The sequence below is a fragment of the Micropterus salmoides genome, unplaced genomic scaffold (assembly GCF_014851395.1).
Source record: "Micropterus salmoides isolate LMB-PRFRI ecotype aquatic unplaced genomic scaffold, ASM1485139v1 Ms_hic_scaffold_23, whole genome shotgun sequence".
NCBI lineage: Eukaryota > Metazoa > Chordata > Actinopteri > Centrarchiformes > Centrarchidae > Micropterus > Micropterus salmoides.
Genome location: NW_024041484.1, coordinates 2,417,782 through 2,438,912, shown reverse-complemented (window position 1 = coordinate 2,438,912; position 21,131 = coordinate 2,417,782). Strand labels below are relative to the sequence as shown.

Sequence of the window (21,131 nt, the reverse complement as noted above, 5' to 3'; positions counted from 1 at the left end):
GAGACTTTCACTGTATAATAACCGTCTCAGAAAATAGCATGGTTTCATGGTATTATACAGTTGTTGTTAGTAGTGTCAGTTACAATCTCCAAGGGAATTAAAGCAAGTTGTTTGGGTTTTTTTGGTCAAACTCTTTATTATAATTTCACAAAAACGTTCTCCTGACAGACATGAAACTTGATTTTAAGCTGAATCTTTTTAAATAACTGATACGGTAGATTTAATTACCGTAGATAAGCAAATGTACATGACATGATAACCAACAATATTCATACCACCGTGAAACCGGTATACCGCTGGAACCCTAGTCCTGCTACATCTGATCTTGAGGTCCTGTCTTGAAGAGGGCCCTTTACTTTCTACACCATCATAATTTCAGTTTTGTGCTTACATTCCTAACAGTGAAAAAAAAATCCAAATGAAAAAAACTGTATACATACAAAGAGTAGGAGGAATGGGGTTTAGGGCCCCAAAGGTTAATGCGGCCCCTGGTAGCACTGACAAGCAACACTTCTGTAGATGAAATACTTAAACAAATCTGACAACCAGTTAGCAAGAATATTTTTGTCATTAATTGAATAAATGCTTTCTTTTCTTTTTCTGTCAGTCTTTTGTAGCCTATATAAAATACTGTTGTGTTTGTTATAATTATGCCTGTGCATATATTTATAGGCTACTCAAGTTTTTGATGTTTGATTAAGGCTACTGAAAAGAAGATAACTGAAAAAGGTGATTCAAAGCAGCACTTTGGCTTCTCCGAGCTGCTGAGGGGAATTTGTAATTATGTTTTAAATTTACGTAGGAAATCATTTATTGCAATGAAAATCACTGCTGTCAAAAGCAGCTGTGGTCCATTCCATCAGGGTCCAGGCCTTTCTTTGCGCATGTCTCTTTCTCTCCCCCTTTAAAGGCATCAAGAAGGAAGTAAAGCGCAGAAAGGGAGGCGACCGCACAAATACAATGATCTCAGAAACTGGGAACGACAATCCGAAGGCCGACTACCTCCGATCCGAAGCGAGCTACTGCCCAGACTCCCCCGTCTCCTCTTCTCCGGAATCTGGGCCGCTGAGCAGGAGGCGGGACACCCAGACCACCAGCGGCAGCATCATCCCGGAGGAGAGCGGCAGCATCCAGCCCCTGGTCTCCTCAGCCGCGGCCGCCGCCTGCATCATGACATCGGGGGAGTTCATCCAGACCGCTCCCCTGCTGGCGCACAGATCCAAGAGGAGCCTGCTGTACAAGGCGCTCTGCTTCCTCCTCCTCATATTCCAAGGCGGCATTCTGGACTTCTACCTCATCATCTTCACCGACCTGTACTGGTGCTCGTGGATAGCCACGGACCTGGTGGTGATCTCGGGCTGGGGGATTTTCTTCATGAAGAACGCCCGGAGCAAGAGGGAGCGGGCCTGCGGCTTCCACCAGAAGAGCTCCATCTTCGGCTGCAACCTCGGGGAGTTCACGTACGCCTACCTGGCCTGGCTCATCTACGTGATTGCCTGCACTCCGAAGGTGGTGCTCATCCTGGAGACCTCCATCCTGGACCTGATCGCGCTCAAGGTCCCGTGCGGGGTGACCGGCTTCAAGATCATCATGCTGCTGTCCGCGCCCCTGCTCTTCTGCCTCATCAACTCCATCATCGAGGATCTGAACGGGGCGACGCGGCACCACTCCCAGAGCTGCTTCATGAGCACCTGCCTGGACCTGCTGGACTGCTTCACGCTGGTGGAGATGCTGCTGCGGAACGAGATCCCCACCGTCTACCTGAAATACACCGTGGTCTCGGTGTATTTCGTGGCCCTGGCCGTGCCGGTGATCTGGCTCTACGAGCTGACTGCGTCGGAGCTGCGCTGCCGGTGGCTGTGGGCCCGCTTCTCCACGGGCCTGGTGGTCAACGCGCCCCTGCTGGTGGTCCGGTGCTTCCAGGTCTTCGTGTACAAAATGCCCGTGTCGGTGTTCATGTTCAAAAACACCTTCTTCTTGGTGTGCAGGTTCCTGGAGCTGGTGGAGCAGTGCGTGGCGGTGCGGGGGGTCCGGAGGCTGGCCGGCGGCAACAACCCGGCCCAGTTCTCCCACTGCGTGTCCGAGAACGACATGTGTCCGCACGGATACGTCAACACCCTGGCAGTCACCCAGTCCTAGAGCCCGGGCCCAGGGCCCAGGGCCGCTTATTAAAAGCCGTCTGCCTGTGGTGATGGCGGGAAAGTGGAGAAGTGGTGCTGCGTTCCAGACACAGCTGGAAATTGGAAAACCCCAATTCGGTCCGAATTACACCTGCATTTATACAGGCTGCAAGGTGTTTAGGCAGCAAAGCATCAACTTAGACTAAATACTTTCCCACAAAATGATGTAGGGAACATTAATTCAGTGTGTAGACAAAGGAAATACTAAAAACTAAAAATCCCAGTAGGCTAATCTTAAAGAGCCATTTCACCCAAATCGCAAAAATACATGTTTTCTCAATAACCTATGGTGCTGAGAGGAGATTACTGCCTCCACATCGACACAATGGCAAGGCTGGTCGCAAACATGGGCAAATAAGGAGCTGTGGGCCCCCGTCGAGCACCATGTCTACCCAGCTTAGTTGGGTTATAAGATGATTAAACACTCATTTATTTATATGCATCATGCGGAAATCTCAAAGATATATAAAGACCAGTTCCACTGAAAATATCTGCAGGGTTAGATTCCACAAGTCAGAATGTTGGCCCTTTAAACAATATGTTTCTTTGTATCAAGAGCAAATATACACCAAAACCACAAATAGTAAATATAATGATGAAAGAAACCCAAAGAGACATTCCAGTTGTTATTTGCTAATTAGGGGCCTCAAGGCAGCTGCTTAGTAGTTTGGTCATATCAAGGGCTTACCAGTGCAAACTCCTTCGCTGAATAACAACAGTGCAATTGTACAGTTTTATCTCTATTGTTGCAAACAGGTCCCTTACGTCACTCTGAAACAAGAAGGAGCAGTTTGCTTAGCCAAAAACCTCAGAAAGCATCTTCTCTCTCTCTGTTTGTCCAGCCTGGTCTAAAATAACACCAGTATCTAAACACTACACACTCAGGAATACTCTAAAATACGCATTTCTATGACATGTTCCTGCACACATCAGCGTTCAGCCTGGGCACAGGCCATCAGCTATTTTAAATGCTGCCAAGGGCCAGCTGTGGATGGGGGGGGGGGGGACTCATGATAAAATGGATAAAAACACATGAGCCAAACATATTACCAAACACATTTGTAATGAATGAAATTACCACAAAGTAACTGCTACTTATACAACTTGAGATCTTCCAGGCCCCTGAGGGTCTGGGCCCCTGAGGCAGTTCCCCACTTGGTATTCCAGCCGCAACCAGTTATGGTGGATATAGTGTATTTTGCTACATTGGAAAAATGTCAGATAAATGCATCTCTGAGCTGAGTAACCTTTTGGACTTTTCAACTTGGAATTCGGACTTTTGGGACCGATTACATTTTAGATAAGAGAAGAATGGATTTTCCAATTTTAGGACATGTCTGGAACGCATCATCTGCAGCAGCCTTACAAAGCTCTCTTTTCAGACCAGTCTACAGGTGCTACAGTCAAACCGACACCTGCAATAGCCTACAACAAGCAGAGAACAGACTGCAGTGCATCGGACCTTGCTGAGTCGTGTGTTCAGTCTGTGAGTTTCACCGCTGCACTTGAATTTAATACGGAGAGACGCATAAAGTGCAATTTAAAGAATCCTCTGGTCTGACTCACCAGGGCTCCACCCATTCAGTGTTCTATTGACGACAGTGTTGTGGTCTGTGCTGGTTCTAAATGCTGTGTCTGGTGCTGAGAGTAGAGTAGACATGTTTGTGTAAGTTAATGCCATGCATACAGATCCGACAGTGCCATTACAGGTTGACAGGTTTTCTACAGCCCCGTTCAAACGGACCACTGACCAACAAGAGTTCCTGTTGGCATCTCTGGCTGTGCTACTGTTCTACTACTCCAGTCACTTTTTGGATCACAGGTCCTAAAAGATCACTGGCTACTGTCATTTTAAGCACTGTAGTTCGCCACGGACCGGGCGACCATATGATCATTCATAGACCTAGGTTAATTCTTTTTTTCTAAAAGGTCATTCCATGTACACAAATGCTCAGCAGACTCTCTCTTTTTATATATATCTATATATAGATATACATACATATTTATTTATTTATTTATTTTGGTAGCCTATTACTTTCTTAGGAATATAAAGTAGTAAAATATATGGAATCCCAATCTTTCAAGAAAATCAATAAAAAGATTAGTGATGACAAAAATAAAAACTTCATTTCAGTACGCCATGACACAGTAGGTCATTTATTACCGTCTCTTACTGGCCAAGTCAATCATGAGATATGAAGTCTGAGTCACAATCTAAACCTACTAAGTTTTACATAAAGCTGCACTGAACAATATTTTTACCGTAACAATGGATCAAATGGCGATGTGAAATGTAATGTTGCTCCTAGTGAGGAACCAAAAAAGAATAACTCCAATCTCTGCAGTTCCTCTCAGCTTTTTTGATTTCCCATCTCTCACAGCAGTATCTCCTCTTATTCACGATCGTCATGGAGACAAAGCTTAGGCTATGTGTTTTCTGTGGGATGTAAGTGCCTCTCAAAGTAAGCATTTGGCAGACGAATTATCACATGACAAATATGATTTTTTTTAATCTAGATTACCTAGTGGAAATGGGTTTCCATGACAACACCCTCCTGTTTGGTGCCACAAAGCAAGTCAGTAGATTTCCTACCAGCGATCCAATGGCACACAGTCATCAGCGCTTTCCATCGGACTATTCCATCTATGGAATTGAAATGAAAGAAAAGTGACATGCACGCTGCACACGACAGGGTGTGTTGAAATCCTTTCCAGAGTGTATGTGGAAGTTCACATATTGATGAGTTGAAATGGGAGACAGTCTGGATCCAGGTGCTGCTGGCTGGGATTCCATTTCAGTGGTCTGTGCTTTATTTATAGCAGTGCATTCATTAGACACGTACTGACACTACAGCTTTGAATAACAGCAGGTACAGTATGTCATGGCATGATCACTGTCCTCCTTCATTAGCGCTTCAATAAGCTTGCAGTAAGCTTGTATCTAGCACATGGCTGATCAGAGTATATTAGATGTGACTGAAGAGGATGTATAGTGAAGACATTGTGCAATATGAGTCAGAGGGGTCTGAACTGATTTTAGTGCCTAATATTTTGGAGCTGAATGAACTCTTACTTCATTGAGGCAAATTTAATCAGTGTGCCAGCTTTGTTTGCTTCTCTGTGAGCGATCAGTGTGTTCAGGTCGGAGGCTGTGCCTTGTGAGCAGCGTAGGACGACTGCTGAGGGGTCAAGAATGATGAGGTGGAAAACCCACCATGGATTTTGTGAAGTTTTAGCCCCTTTACGGCTAATCCCAAATACTTTAGCTTCCAGGCAGCCAGTTGTTTCTCATCATTTCAATACAGCATTGAAACTGAACTTGCAGCCACTATGCTTGTGTAGTAATACACTTTGAAAAGTCTGCACCACATGCCACATGGTATGTGTACTGTTGGTCTGGGTCTGTTTTTCCTGGTTTCTTCCGCTTTTGAGTCAACAGCTTGTGGATAGCGTGTCCTTCCCTGTTCAACATGAGCTTTTCCCAGTTTTGCTTGGAAGAACTTGAATGGCCTGCACAGAGCCCTGACCTTCTCACCAAACATCAGTGGCCAACAAACACTACTGGCCACGGAGCTGTACATGTCAATACAGACTGAAATGAAAATTCAGTCAACCATGAAACAAGATTTAAGTATGAAACTGTGAAAACAAGATATGATGTTCAAGCTGTATTGGAATGAACTCATACCAGTGACTGACTGGAGGAAAGCAATCTCAAAACATGCAGTTTCCTTAGAAAATGGCCAGCATTGATGCAAAGTGCGTGAGATCTGTAGATAAGGGTAAAACCAACTGGGACTTGCAAACAAGTCACTTGTTATTTGAATCACAGCAGTGCCATAAAAAAGGTTTGCCTGGCTAATTCTGCTCTAATGGGTCTTGGCCATAGACTGTATGGCCTTGGCATAGGTGTCATTTACACTGGGGACGCGGGGGACATGCCCCCACCACCATATTTTTTGAAAAATAGCTTGCAACAAGGAATTTTAAATAACTAATACAAATTCTATGAGAAAGGTTTACTTGCACAATAAGAAAACATGAAATGCAATTTAAATATAGAAGAAACAGATCCACCTTGTCCAAAAAAAGTAACAAAAAAAACAAGCTGATTACTGATGATTACTGCATCATATTAGATTAGATTTGTCACCGGCCGCCTGAATTTTGCTTCCCTTCATATAAATAAAGACATTTCCACCATACGTTGTCTCTAGAATGCAGGAAATTAAGAGTTTAATGCTCAAAATCTCCCCCCAGACCCTCCCCCCACCAGACCCTCCCCCTCCCAGTCTATTATTTCATCAATGAATATTTCTTCTAAATAGTGTAGGACTATCTTGTTGTCTTGTTCTCGTGACTCCAATATTGTAAACTATCACGTCGAGTGGACTAAGTGTTTTGTCACACCCCTAATATGAGCCCATAAATGTCCATCCGTCCATCGTCAAACGCTTATCCTGTGTACAGGGTCGCGGGGCCCATAAATGTCCCCAACACTTGTAAATACAGTGTCAGGTGGAACCTACAAGGATTAAGAACTTAAATTAAATCAATTTAAAATGAACTGAATCTCTATCTAATTTAAAGGTCCACTGTCAGAATGTTATTGCTCCCAATACTATTCTAAATATTCAAAAAATATATCTGGGTCTATTATTATGCATTTGCCAAAATCAGGGAATTGTTCATTTACCTATAGGGGTCCTGACACACCAAGCTGACGGTCAAAATGATGGCTGAATCAGCTGAACTGCCAAAGCCATAGCTGTGGAGATTGGATCTAAAGAGGGTTTAATCCTAGACTCATATTCACACTACAATGTGGAGTTCAAATTTCTTGAAGGAACCTTCTGCTGTTAGGAAGCTTTCAAATGAATTCCATGCGGAAAAAATTAAATCTTGAGTCCTAATAATTTAATAATGGAAACTCTGAAACCCTGCGATTTTCAGCTGATGGCTTCTTCTGTACAAAGACAAACAGGGGAGGTGAGCAACGCTAACAAACAATCCTAAATCTTGTGCATTCTGTTGCATCTTGTGCGGCGGAACTGACCATGTTTAAATCTGTTCACTTACCCCTGAAAGGTCCGACCTGCAGCCGACACAGGTCAGGGTGTGTCTAATGGTGTCCACCTGACACGTTTCTAGTATTTTCTAACTACAAACTAGGTACGTTCTCCAGAAAGCTGTCTGAGCTTACACAGTCCACCTCCTGTGGGTCAGCTTTGACTGGAGCATTGTGGGTAACGGGGCGGGACTTACATTCAGTCAATTCAGCTGTAGGCAATGCAATGGATTGTTTATTCTACATAATAATAATTCATTATGATCATTCTAGAACAATAAAATAATTTGACAAAATAATCTGATAATCTTTTCCAGAGCTTTCAACCACATCTCCCAGTCTTCCTCAGTGGATAGAGTTTGCTCAGGGGTCATCATATGATGTGGCTCTATGGTCACATGATTGGTGGTGGTGTATGGAACTGTCACTGTGACCCGTCTGTGTTCAGAGAGTCTCTGGTGTCAGATGTCAATGCCGTCCTTGATCTTTCTCCGATGACCTTTGACCTCCTCCCAGTGGACGCTCTATGTGGTTCTGGTCTGGTGTTCACAAACAGCTGATGGTGTCTGTTTCACGTGATCATGATGATGACACACACACACACACACACACACACACACACACACACACACACACACAGGCCAGTCTTCCTGGGTTTTCCACCAATATGTAAACTTATGTCACATGATGAGAGCAGCGGTGTCTCCATGACAATGACTATCTGCTCATGTAGACCGTGAGATGTGGTTGGAAACTGTAAAGTGGATCCTGAGATTATTTTTGTCAGATCACTATTGACAAGGCCCAGAAAGACTTTGGCTCTCAAAAATTAAATAGAACCTAGGATCAATAAAGCTTTCAATTTCAAATCCTTGAATAGTTAACTGCATCAGGGTGCTGCTGTGAAGTCTGAGCGCTCTGTGGAGGATTACAGATCACAGAGCTGCTGCTCTACACACATGTTGTATGACGTTATCTGCTTCAGCGGTTCTCTCAGCTTCTGTTTGCTTATTGCGTATCATATCTTGCCAAAGTATTTAAACGCATTTTATACAATTTTGTATTATTTCTATGTGCCGGTAATCTATGTGTCCTACGCTGTTGGAAAGGCTCTCTAACAGTCTTTATTTGGATTTGCACATGAACCTTACCACACAGTTTTAATCACAAGCAGGACCATTTGTTTACATTAAACTTTAAGCTGAAGTATAGTGGACCTTTAACCTGCATGGACAAGCACGGAGCATAGCTACACTGAAACAACCAAAGGCTTTCATGGACCTGGATATTTAAAGGAGCCGATCATGCTACCCAGAATCAAATGTTTTCTTCTTCTTTGGCCTTTGTGCAATGAAAAACACAACGTGTGCAATTGAGTGAACAACCCCGTCTGATATGATATGGGCTTTTATTTTCTTCAAACTTGTTTACAGGGAAAGAACATTGCTGTTTACAGAAAGGATTCTACCTTTTCTGTTAACTTGTGTGGTGTATATCTGTACTGATATAATCCAATCTATGTACTGTAGATGTAAGAGTATTATGTGGTTGAAACCTGAAATAAATCTGAGGAAAGTACTGTACACAGAGGATTGATTGAGTCTTTTAAAATGACACCCCCATATATTATTAAAGAAAATGTAATCCTTACATGAACACGCACTGATAATGTTATTGTATTTATATTTAGAAGACAACACATTTTAACAGCAGAAAAAAAAATCTGCAATTTAAAACCTCAACAGTAAACTTCAGAAAGAGTATGGATCTCTTTCTAGATACAACTTTACACAACAATGTTCAACAATCATACAGGTTGACTGGCCAACTTATTTTTGTCCACACCAAGCAACAACTATGCGGGGTCAGATTAACCCAGTACAAAATGAGCTGGAGGCCCCTAATGACCCCTCCATTTCCCCCAGCTTTATTTTCTCAGGAGCCCGACACAACATGGGGCATCAAGATTTGGTTTATGCTAAATTGCTAACATGGAACTTTCTGGCTCTTGAGGATCGGGGCCCCTGGGAAGTTGCTGTTTCGGCTGGTTGGTATTGTAATCCAGCCTTGCAACCTTCCGTGTGAGTGATGAACAAAAAGCACGGGTTCATTCAGTTGCAGTTCCTCTAATGACCACTAGATGCTGCCTCCGAGTCCAACATCTCTTAAGGCAGGTCACAGATTTTCTCTTTTTCAGACCCTTTTGACTGAATACAACAAATTAAACAATAAAAAAATAAATCTATATGTGCACCAGATGCTCTTTCTACTTCTTTGTTCTGTGAAAGTATGATCATGTTGATTTGTCTTTGTGTGTATACATCATACTAATAAATGGGTTTATTAGTGCAAATCAAATTAAGCACTGGTTATTATATCGAGAAAGTCATCAACAAACATTGAATGTCACATATAAGCCCCACACTTTACTGGCCACAGAATTACCTCTGTCCAGCTGTGTGATCTCACAGCGTTTGGACCTTCAGGCACTTAGTGAAAGTTCAGTACTCGTTCCTGCGGGTGGATTTTGGACTATCAGCAGCGGTTTCCTTCAGATTGTCTGAAACAGCTCCTCCTGCAGCCTTCTCAGAGCCACCAGGGGATCCTCTATGAAAGGGGGCTCATGCTGGGAGGACATTTTGGAGATGTAGCCTTGATCAGATCCACTGCTCGGACCCTTTCCGCTGGGCTCCAGAACCTCGTCCTCCTCCATCTCCTCAGGCTGAGAGTGGCTGATTTCAGATAGAGGGAAGTACTCACTCTGCATACATGAGGATTCTGGAGGGTTGGAGTCCAGGGAGTTCTGTAGGGCTGAGCTTCTCTGGTCCGAATGAGTGGAGAGCTGGATCACAGGTTGTAGGGAATCCTCTTCCTCATCCTCAGTGGGAACTTGACCCATGGGTTCTTCCTGGACGGAGAGCCAGTTGTGTCTCAGTGGTGGCGACCTGTTCAGAACAGGCTCAGCAATGTGGACAGATACTGGACTGGGGCTGTGAGGATACAGGTGATCCGTCAACACTTCATCCAGGTTTGACAGATACTGATATTTGCACTTGGGGCTCACAGTTGCCCTAAGTTCTACCACTGACGACAGCTGGCACTCTGTGTTCAGTTCAGGTGTAAGGACACGGACACTGTTGCGGTCATCATTGATTTCCACCTCACGGACGTAGACAGGAAGCCCCTCTCGGATTAGAGGAACACACTCTAGGACTGGAGGGATCGTCAGCTGGTCGATGAGCGGGTTAGCCTCAGTCAACACTTCCTCCTCACTGTCCACACACTCCTTCTCAAACCAATCAGGATTTTCCAGCTGGTAGGCCTGGAAGGTTTCGATGGCATTCTTCAGGGCTCTGCCTGAGGGACAGTTGAAATATTCGTCCCCACCGATCCCGCTGATGTGGTTGACCTGACCTGGCTGGTACTTCTCCATGTCTAGGATGCGGAAGTACAGCTCTTCGAAATGCTTCATCAGCTTGTACTTGACCGCAATGTCAAAAACCGATGGCACGTCTTGTTGGCTGCTGATGACATCAAAGTAAGCCACCATGTACTTACCCAGCATGCCTGCCTGGTGCATGTCTGGCAGGAAGAGGTTGAGAAAGGGAGTAAGCATGTCGTCAGTAGGGGAGGCAACGTCTTCCCTCAGTGTCACCCGACCTTCCCCGCACATGGCCCTCCACTTGGCCTGGACGCCTCGTGAGCACAGCACCAGGATTTTGTCAGAAGGATTTTTAAGCTGTTGCCGTTGCCATTCAAGCCAGCGAAGGCGACCCACCATGCCAACCGAGGTGGAGTCTAACAGGTCCACCAGCACCTTGGTGCCACACTTAGCCTGGAGGAAGGCACAGAGCTTTAGCACTATGTCCCTGTAGAGGGGGTGGTCCTGGGAGTAGATGACCAGCACTTTGGGAGGTTGTTTAAGCTGCTGCTGCCATGGTTTCTCACCTCCCACAGGTACTGTAGCAATACCAGGTTTGCCTGAAAGTGCACAAGAGCACCAATAAGATGCTATCAGCAAATTAAGAGTCATTTCAAACCAATGTTTCTTTATGAAAACAGGAACTTTTAAGTCCAACTCAGTAGATACAGAACTGAAAATGTATACTAACCTGGCTTCCTGCAGCGGACGCACATAATAACTGCCATCACCACACACAAAAACACCACGCCCAGGGTGACAAATGGGTACAGAGGGACGGTGGGCGCATCTGTTGGCTTTGCTGTGTAAATCAGAACACAGTTCATTACGGCTGCTTTTTTTTTCTTTTTTACAGAGTAAACTACGACGTTCATGGTCCCCGTGGCTAAATTCCTATGACTGTGTTGATCCCCTGAATTTTCCTTTTATGCTTTTCATTCATCCACTGAAATCATCCACATATATTGTTTTTCTTCTCTTTTTTTGTCCAAATCAGGTCCATGAGTCATGGCAGTCATTTAGTAGAGTCAGATTTGGTCTAAGTTTAGCCCCGGATGGATGTAGTAGAAACAGATGCTCTTATCTTTTTTCTTGTGAATAAGTGCATGACTCTGTCCAACTGATGGTAAAATGTTACTCATTTATGTTATCAAAATCGAAGCTGTGGGATTCAGCCTTCAGCTTTTAATTCTCAGCAAACAGTGGCCTAGCAAAGAAGGGCGGAGAGCTATGAATGGACAGAAGGAATACAAACTGTTAGTCTGTAAGGATAACGAATGAGAGATGTTAATTCTGGGGATCAATTTAAGGACATGTTGATGAATTAATGTATAATGTATGTGTGTATAAATAAAGATTTGTAGTTGTTATTTTAAGTTATTAGTCCAACACTTTGCTGCAGTCCAGCTGGAAAACGTTCATCATAAGAACCTTGTATTAAGGTGCTTCATATCACTGGGCTCTTTCAATTTGTTTGGTTTTGCTGTCTTAGTTGTTTTCCATTCTAGCCACTAACACACCAGCTACTGCACACAGTCTCCTGTATTTCCAAAAGAAGCGTTAGCTGACCAGCTAGTTTAGTTAGCCAGCCAGCTCCAGTCTTTCATCACCACTATTCTCACAGATCTCACAGTCAGATCTTCGTAGAGGTTATGAAACAAGGATCATACCATTTTGGCTGTATGGGGGTGCTTCATGTCTGATTTTACATAGAACTGCCAGTTTTCTAAGTTAATATACAGCCTATTATGATATAAATATCATCATATAATGCTGTAATAAATATGTGAAAAGAAATGTGTGAATAAATCCAAAATTACTACCCTAACTCTTAAGGAAGGGGGCGTCACTGCAGGTGTGGGCGTTGCGTGCACCTTGTGGGACTTTTGATCATTTATCACCATTGATGAACCACACAAAGAACATATTGTTTTTAAACAGTACTTGGTTCGATGATCAGTTGACTATAGGCAAGACTAGACAATTCTGATTCAACTAAGTTCTTAGTTGGAGACGCCAGAGACATTACAGGTCATACTGTACATCTGGCACATGCTTTACCCTGCTGGTATTCTATATGCCAACATACCAGGACAAATATCCAGAGTTTTCCTTTTACGGGTACAGTCATTGCCACATTTTGGGAAGAAAGGTTGGATCTGCAAGAAAGAATAAAGTCACATTAACTCTAGGCCTCGCCAGCTGAAAAAATGAGATTAGTAATTCACTAATATCACTCAGCAGAATAGATCTGACAAGATTTACCTCCGCATCAAACTGGCAGCAGGATCTAGGCCAATTATCAAGGCTGAATTTTACATTCAGGGTCTGATTAGCCTGGAGAAGAGAGTTTTTCAATAGAAAGAAGATGACGTAAGAACACTTCACAAGACAATAAAATAAAACAATAAAAATAAACACATTTCTGGTACATTTGAACATGAACAGGGTGGTAAAAAAAACAAAACAGAAAATAGTCAGTGTCGCGCCGCCCCCCCCCCCCTTAATTTAAAACCTTATTAGATTCTAAGACTAATGCACAGCCCTCCAACAAATCCCATGACCTGATGTGTTCCACTGAGGGAAGGCTATATACTGTATTAGAACACAATACAATAGAGAACCCCTAACAACAGCTTTAGAAATCACCATCATGACCACCCAAAGATTTGTGGCACAAGGCACACAGGTCAAAAATCCCCACAAGAACCTGGTCTGTGTTTTAAAGAGGAGAGTAGAATTAGTCTTAGCTAAGTTCACCCTCATTCTGTCTTTTCTAATAATCTTGTTAGATCTAATAGTAAAGACAGTTTCAATAGCATCTGAATATCCTGTACCCAGCAGGTAGACAGTAGTCCCAAGAAAGGACAGAGGGAGTTGCTGACACCTCACTCCTAACTGCAGCTCAGCTCCCTGTGAGGAGGCTGAGAGCTGCATTTTCAGGTGGCAGTATTCTTATTTGATGTCAAATTAAACCAAACTAAAAGGCGTAAATGTACTGAAGTACAGATAAAGTCCTCACACACACTCTGCGGTGTTGTAACTTGGATACTGTGCAGAACAACGTGGTATGTCAGCCCTAAAAGGTCTCTTTGACTGTTGAGATGTGTGTATTCAAGTGGTTAGAAAACATAATGAGCAGCCTTTTCTACAATCAGCAGAAAACAGTGCACAGAGAGGCAGGGCACGCAGTTTCCTGGACTGAAATAAAGACAAAAGTGGGGTAAAAACTAGGCTATGGTACAAAACAGAGGCTGCTGTAATGAGCACATACAGTAATGTTCTGGGTCAAATCGCTGAAAAGGAAACTGCATTCTTCTTCTGTGAGAGACAGCCTACTGCAAACCCACTCCTCAAATACAGAATCATTTGAATGTCCAGCATGTGACCTTACACTGTATGCATGGTGTTCTTGTTTAATGGCAGAACACTTCACAAAAACTTTGTACTTCTCAGCGAATCTGTCAGGATTGAAGCTGACAGCCAGCGCAGATCTTCCACTGGCTGCAGTGATCTGAGCCAGACTGATGTTAGGCTGCCATAGACTTCCTACAGCACAGCAACAAGACAACATGTTAGAAATGGTTTACATGATATACTCATTCTTACTGGACTTTAGAATATCAAGGACTCACCTCTCTCTATGCAAAACTGGGTCATCAGCACTCTAGGATCTTGACAATCTAGGTTAACCAAAATCAGAATTTCATCAAAGTCAAGAGGATTTAGTGTTGCAAATGAGACAGATGCAAAAAATCCCCTTGTTTTTTTTTATCTCACTTTAAACATAGTTGTTGTGAGTTTAGGAAATTGTGCAACATTATGAATAAGTTGCACAGTACGAGTATGCTGCCTACAATTTCTAATCCATGTCGGCTCGCTTTGCCATAGTAACATTTATATTTAAAGGCTCACTTTGGTTTGGTATTTCTCTCTAACGTATCACACCTCCTACAGCTTCAAGGTAAAGTGGAAAGTGCTTTGAGTAGCTGGAAGACTAGAAAGGCGCTCTACAAGTACAGACCATTTATTAATCTGACACTCTTTCTCAGCCCTCAAACCAATTTCTGATGCTCCAAAAATATATATTATATTATTAAATAATTAATTAATATCAGAAACCTGCAATGACTACTCAACTACTTTGACCCAAAATAAAGATTATATGTATTGAGGATGTGATTGAGTGGCGTCTCTCCTCTGTAAAATGTCTCTGAATGCAGGCAGTGGACCAAACCACTCTGGGACACATTGGACTTGCTTGTAGAGGGCAGCAGTTAACGGTTAGGCTTGTATAATGGGGAAACTACACAACCACTACACAAACGTAAAAGGGCCTACTGCTCAGGTCAAGGCTCAGCAGTTTGCCTAGATTTAACCACATGGTACCTGCCACCTATTTCCAGGAGAAACGCCTAAAACAGCATACCCAAAATAAATTAGTAATATTTCCTCAACCATTAGGCCTAGATGCATAATTCTGATCTCTTTTGAAAGGTCAGAAGCTAAGGAACATAATCCATTGTACATTAACTTATTTATTTTACCATTACAGACTACATGGAGATGCATAAAAATAAAATAAAAGCTATGATATTTTCATCCTCGGCTGGTAAAAAAAGCTATACATATATTTTAATGCAATAAACCATCAAAACCATCATAAGGACGATTATAATGCACCTGAATATCTTCTAATACAACTGTAACTGTAATTCTGATGAAAAGAAACTGATATACATTATTAAACAGTTTTTGACAAAATATACCAGGCCAATGTCCATGTTTTGGCCATATTTACTGTTTATATGTTCACTTTTATTGGGAGTTCTCTTTAAAACACTATGTCTCTCCATACAACCACGTTCCAAATATTGATAAAAACAGTCAATATTCCTATGAACAAAAGCACATCCTACAGGGCTGTAAGTGGGCTCTTTCTCTTCGTATTGAAGAGACGAATTGATTGATATGCTGTGTAGCTCCTATAGGTCGCCAGCAGATGCCAATAAAGGCTGCCTCCGCCAAAGCAAGCTCTTCTCTCCCTCAATCTGATGACAGAAAGGAAACTTATCAGCTCACCGGCCTCACCAAGATGGCAGCCCGCAAGGACGGTCTTTATTGACACAAGCTGTTTTAGGACTGAAAATGGCTATAACAGCGAAAATTGATCACCTGACTGATTTCAGGCAGATCCCGTACCACTTGGTTAAAGGCCAAAGGACACTCTTTTGAGGACAACAATAGGAGTAAAAGAGACATCTACACCAAAGTAGAGAAACCATCTCTCAATGGGGGAGGAGGTCTGCCACTTATTCTCTATATACAATGCTGTCCTTTCATCCTTTCCCAGGAGATTCAACTAACGCTCACATTTGGCCTCCGTGACAATGCCGACGCCAGCTGTTCTGACCTGGCCTCAGATGACTTCAACAACCATAAAGAGTGTTGTTACAACAGCCAGGAGCACTAACAAACCAAGTTGTATCCACCACCTTGATGACGACCCCACAGAGGGCAAATAGCTGGGACTCCCTGCCAGTCAGTCAGAACTGAAGAAGCCTCTTGGATGAGAAGCAAAATGTCCACCAGTATCTTCAACCAAGTCCAGCTGCCCTTGATTTAACCTTCCCTGAATAACTATGACCTGGATGACTGAAAACCTTCACAGACTTCTTTGGATTCTCTGAGATGATCTAGTTCAGATTTGACAAGTCTAGGTAGTCTGTTTTTTAATCTGGACCTGGTCTAAAGTGGTCTAGATGTGAAAAAAGAAATTGCCCTTTTTTGCATTTTCACGTGTGCAATTAAAGGTTTTACAAATCTAAATGTAGGTTGATATCAGACACTGTTGACACTTTACCCAAAATGTGTAACACGCTTTCACATTGCTCAACAATGTAAGTTAAGTTTCTCTTAACCGCGGACAGCGAAGCTGTGAATTAGAAGCTAACTTTAGTGTTGGTGTTTCAGTACATATCCTTTAATCCTGTAGAATCTAATTAACCATTTTATATAAGCTCCACACACACAGAAAACAGACTGATTACATGAGTTAAAAATGAACAAATAAGAAGGCTGAAATATATTTAATAAAAGAAAACTAAAGTCATTCATAACTTCAACCAAACAGTGACAGGACAATGCACAGACCAACCAACCTACTGCTGGTTTTGACTCACCAGGAACGCTGATGTTATCGCCAACGTTGTAGTTGCTGTGGCCCAACTCTGGTTTAGGGATGTTGAATACAGAGACCCAGTATGACTGACCAGGGTCCAACAGCACAACAGCCGAGAAAGACCACTGAAAACACAAAACAATACCGTCATATTATTGCCTGTCAGGGAATTAAAATGTGCTGACTGGGCTTCACCTAAAGCTATGCAACGGTTGTCCCAATCAGGGCGTTCTCTCTTGATTCTGGTCTGTAGCATTTAATATTCAGTATCTGCTTCAGATCTGATATTTATAACTCCTGTTATAATACAGCTGCGTATTTCACCTATATTAAAATCAACAAGATCAATCCAGTTTAGGGAAAGTATACGTGAGAACTGAATAGGTCTGCATTTCCTTTTAAATACTTTAACCTCATCATTTGAAGCTTTGGCCACGTTTAACATGAACATCCAACACTGTAGAAAAGTCATAAAATGTGGAAAAGCATAATAGGTCTCCTTTAAGAAGCAACAGTCTGCTTTTCTGCTTTCCTTCACTGCTTTTCCTCTGGAGTATCAGAGTAACCGTTTCATTCTGTAACACCCCATCCAAAGGGCTCAAGCTAGCTAATACTGATCAAAATGTGACCAGGTCAAGAAATGATCTTATTAACTGTGTGCATAACTATGGTGTCCAACAGAGCTCAATGCAGTGCAGCTCAGTAAAACACGAGCCACTGAAGAACATATCCCGATTGCTTTGACCATCTTCAGGGGAAAGAAATGCTGCAAATAACTAAAACACAAGCAAATTCAGAAACACATTCATCTATTTAACAACACATACATGGCATAAAGAAGCTGCAAACACAGACAAAGAAATGCTACAAGTCATTCAGAACACAAGAGACCACTAAAAACTGGAATTATGGTCAAACTGGATGGTAAAGTTTCCATAATACCAGCAGGACATATTTAAAAGAAACATATGTTCTGACTGAGTAAACATCTCAGTAATTGTTGTAAGACACCCACCTTTTCTTGTGATGGACTTCTCATTGGGAGTTTGTCTTTGAAAGAATATCGAACACACAGGTTCTGGTTGGTGGACTTCACAAGGACATGAAGCTCAGTGGCTTTCAGGTAACCAATGCTGCCTGAGGAGAAACAGAAGGTCACTTCCTGTCTCAATGCTCCTTCCCGTCTTCGCTACATCACATTGATCATGAGCTTAACTAAAGTCCTCACCAGAAATTTACACAACTAAGGTAAAAAGCTAATTTAATAAAAGCAGTTTACTCCGAGCTCCTCCCGCGAGTAAACAGCGTAGTTGTCAGAGCAGAATCCAGATCACCAAAAGCTGGAGCGCTGCTCCCTGCTCCTCTAGCCCAAGTTTAGCAGCTCTCACCCGGCCAGAAGATTTTCAATTGCCCACTCTGCCTGGCCCTCTCCACACAACGCTCTGAAGCTGTCGGTGACGTACGGACAATCTCAACGTTGATAGGCTATCGTGACTCAGCGTCATGCGACTTCTTCGCTTGAGTTGAAAATATTCAATATATATTCATATCCCCGCCCCGAACGCTCGCTTTGACAGTGCAAACAGGCAGTAAGAAGTGAGGCATCAGCAGGAAGAGTGGGAAAACTGGTGGATCCTGACCTACATGTGCAACAAGCATTTTTCTCAAACTGTAGAGTTTGAATCTAAAGTTATTCAAGGCCTAGTTTTAATTGTTATGTTAAATCAGTGGTTCTCAAACTTTTTCTGTCATGACCCCCTTTTAAAAGACAAAAATGGCTCATGCCCCCCCACTACATGTAACTGGATTGAATTCTTATCAGTCATTTCTCTACATAAATCATGTTCATTCAACTTAGTTCCACTCCATATTTTACCTCAGCAGTTTGCCTGCCCCCCAGTTTGAGAACCACTGGGTTACATAATGATCTTAACTGGTAATTAAGATTCAGTGGGATCATAACTCCAAATAAAGCAAGGTAAGGAAAAGGGACACTGAGACAGAATGACAATACTGAGTGTATCAACAAAGCTTTTCCTCTCTGGTGGACATAAGGAGCTAAAATGATCCTGTGATGTGCTGAAGTCTAATGTTTTTAACTAGCTACTGGCATTTTGTTAATATTTCAGCTCTTGGTTGCATATTGCGGTGCTGACGGTTTTTCCCTCCACTGGGTGTGTTATTTAGAGTATGACGAGTTGTGCGCCGTCTCTTTCCTTGAGCATTTCAAGACAGCAGAATGACTCACCATCATCCTTTAACTTCCAGTTAGCGACCACCACAGGATGAAGGTGTCCTTTCTCATCCTGCCTGGTGTCAAAAGACACCTTCAGGTCCTCTGGACTGCTGGGAGTGTAGTCATTAACATCCAACCACTTACTGTCCCAACAGTTACCTGCTTACACACACACAAAAAAAATTGCTTGCATTATGAGCATTAATATATTTACACCAAATCTTTTTTGTGTGCTAATTCACTTTTTAATTCAAATGCAAGAAAGTATTACACAGCTCCATATCAGTGAGTCAGTTTGGCGCAGAACACTGAAATTTTGTAGGATAAAAATGTTTTTAAGATGGAGAGTATGCACCTACTTTTGGTGACTAAACGTGTCTAAGAGTATCATTGTAACCCCTCAAAACCCAAATCTGTAATCTGTGAGTGTTAGGCACTCTGCTTTCTTCAACATGCGCTTAATAGACTAGACACATGAATACAGTTTAAACAAGAGTATAAAATCCCCTCACTTGTGCTGACTGTACACCTCAGACCCTGTGGCAGGAGAAACAGGAGAAAAGCAAAGATTAGAGATGCTGTATTGTCAACATTACAAATATAAAGACTACTGAAGAGCTTTACAGAACACATCTGACGAAAATATCATTACACATGAAACAAAATCAACACCAACAAGTTTGTAGGGCCCTAAAAAAGGCACAGCCCTGTTTTGTCCCAATCGCCTCCACTGTGTGTCATGTTATGATGACATTTTGGTTTGTTGTTACGTTGTTCAAAATGATCTTCAACAAGAAACTTTTTATACTAAGTCATGCGTCTAAATGCCAAGACAAAGCCTATATCAGAAATGAACAATGATTAATTAATAAACGAGTGAATTATTAATCTTGGTGAGTGAAGCAGACAGGCTGTTCCAGGTCAGAACTACATGGTAACCATTCCAGTATCTGGACTAACGTTGGTTTTAAGTTCGCCTATATTTGAAATAAAATTATGCTTTTTTCCTAAATGATCTGACCTTTGTTTCTTATTTGAATTTTCATATTTTGCGACATACTCACAACATTACCATATCAAAAAATGCTGTTAATTATTCTAATTGGACTTAGTGTTTCTGTCTGGCCGAGCATTGTTCAGTCCCAGCCTGTCCGGGGCTGCTAGCTTAACTAAACTCACCTGTTGAGAGCAGTTGGCAGGAGCCCATGTTGAAAGCCCCTCCGTGGCCGTCAGAGACACGCACGTTAAAACCGAAACCAGTCGCAGAAGGATCATTTTAAAGAAAAAAACCGTCACATCCATCATTTCCAGTCGAGAAGTCTCTGCTTTTCATACTGCTGTGGTCTAAACTAAAGCCAAAGCGCGACAACAGCGCCTGACCGACCCGCTGTTGACTAATGAAAAACTTCCTGCTCGCTATGCAAATTACCGCATCCGTTTACTGTAAGTTAGTGCATGCTGCCTTCAGGTCGCTCGGGAATGTAGGGCACTATTCTGTTAACTTTCTCTCTCTCTGGTTATGATCTTTACTGCATAAGGGTCACGAAATCACAGACAGGCATACAAAACATGTCATTTTGTTACAAAATGTTTTATTCCTTGAAACCCCCCCCCCCCCCATCAACTAAAATATCCTCCCACAAACACTTCACTTTACTAAATGCGCATAGACTATTAACAATAAACAGACTGAAAAAAGTAAATAAATTCTAAAAGGTTATTTGCATGTTCTGGCAGTGAATTCCAGCTGAAGGCTGCAGTGGTAGGTAATTTCTAGCAGGATGTTTTTGACCTGACATTCCTCCTATAAACATAGAATGCAACATGACTAGCTAGTCATGTCTCTTCCTTGTTGTGTGGGCTCAGTGGAAAATGTTGCTGCACTTTCACACAACTTCAAAGTGACACATTCCTGCTTGATCTTTTGTTCTTCATCATGATAATAGAAACAAAATCCTGCAAACTGCACTACAAACACAATTTTCAAATGTAGGCTCATATTTATATGAATATGTCACAGCCCGGCACTAATAAACGGAAGACAT

General features: G+C 42.4%; 2 protein-coding genes across 2 annotated transcripts; one reads left to right on the top strand and one right to left on the bottom strand.

The window, feature by feature from the left end:
* The first annotated feature begins 915 nt into the window (after positions 1 to 915).
* Positions 916 to 6,465, top strand: tmem121b (transmembrane protein 121B). The gene has a single exon (XM_038738616.1). It carries the CDS (start codon positions 961 to 963, stop codon positions 2,137 to 2,139), a length of 1,179 nt encoding a protein of 392 aa, XP_038594544.1. The 5' UTR covers positions 916 to 960; the 3' UTR covers positions 2,140 to 6,465.
* A 2,172-nt stretch (positions 6,466 to 8,637) lies between these two features.
* il17ra1a (interleukin 17 receptor A1a) lies at positions 8,638 to 20,507 on the bottom strand. Its single transcript, XM_038738615.1, has 11 exons — positions 20,266 to 20,507; positions 19,599 to 19,623; positions 19,099 to 19,245; positions 17,866 to 17,987; positions 16,852 to 16,975; positions 14,305 to 14,352; positions 14,064 to 14,218; positions 12,935 to 13,006; positions 12,759 to 12,828; positions 11,361 to 11,471; positions 8,638 to 11,229 (listed from the first exon to the last, which is right to left on the bottom strand). The coding sequence occupies exons 1-11, from the start codon at positions 20,389 to 20,391 to the stop codon at positions 9,800 to 9,802; spliced, it is 2,430 nt and encodes an 809-aa protein (XP_038594543.1). The 5' UTR covers positions 20,392 to 20,507; the 3' UTR covers positions 8,638 to 9,799.
* Positions 20,508 to 21,131: the final 624 nt, after the last annotated feature.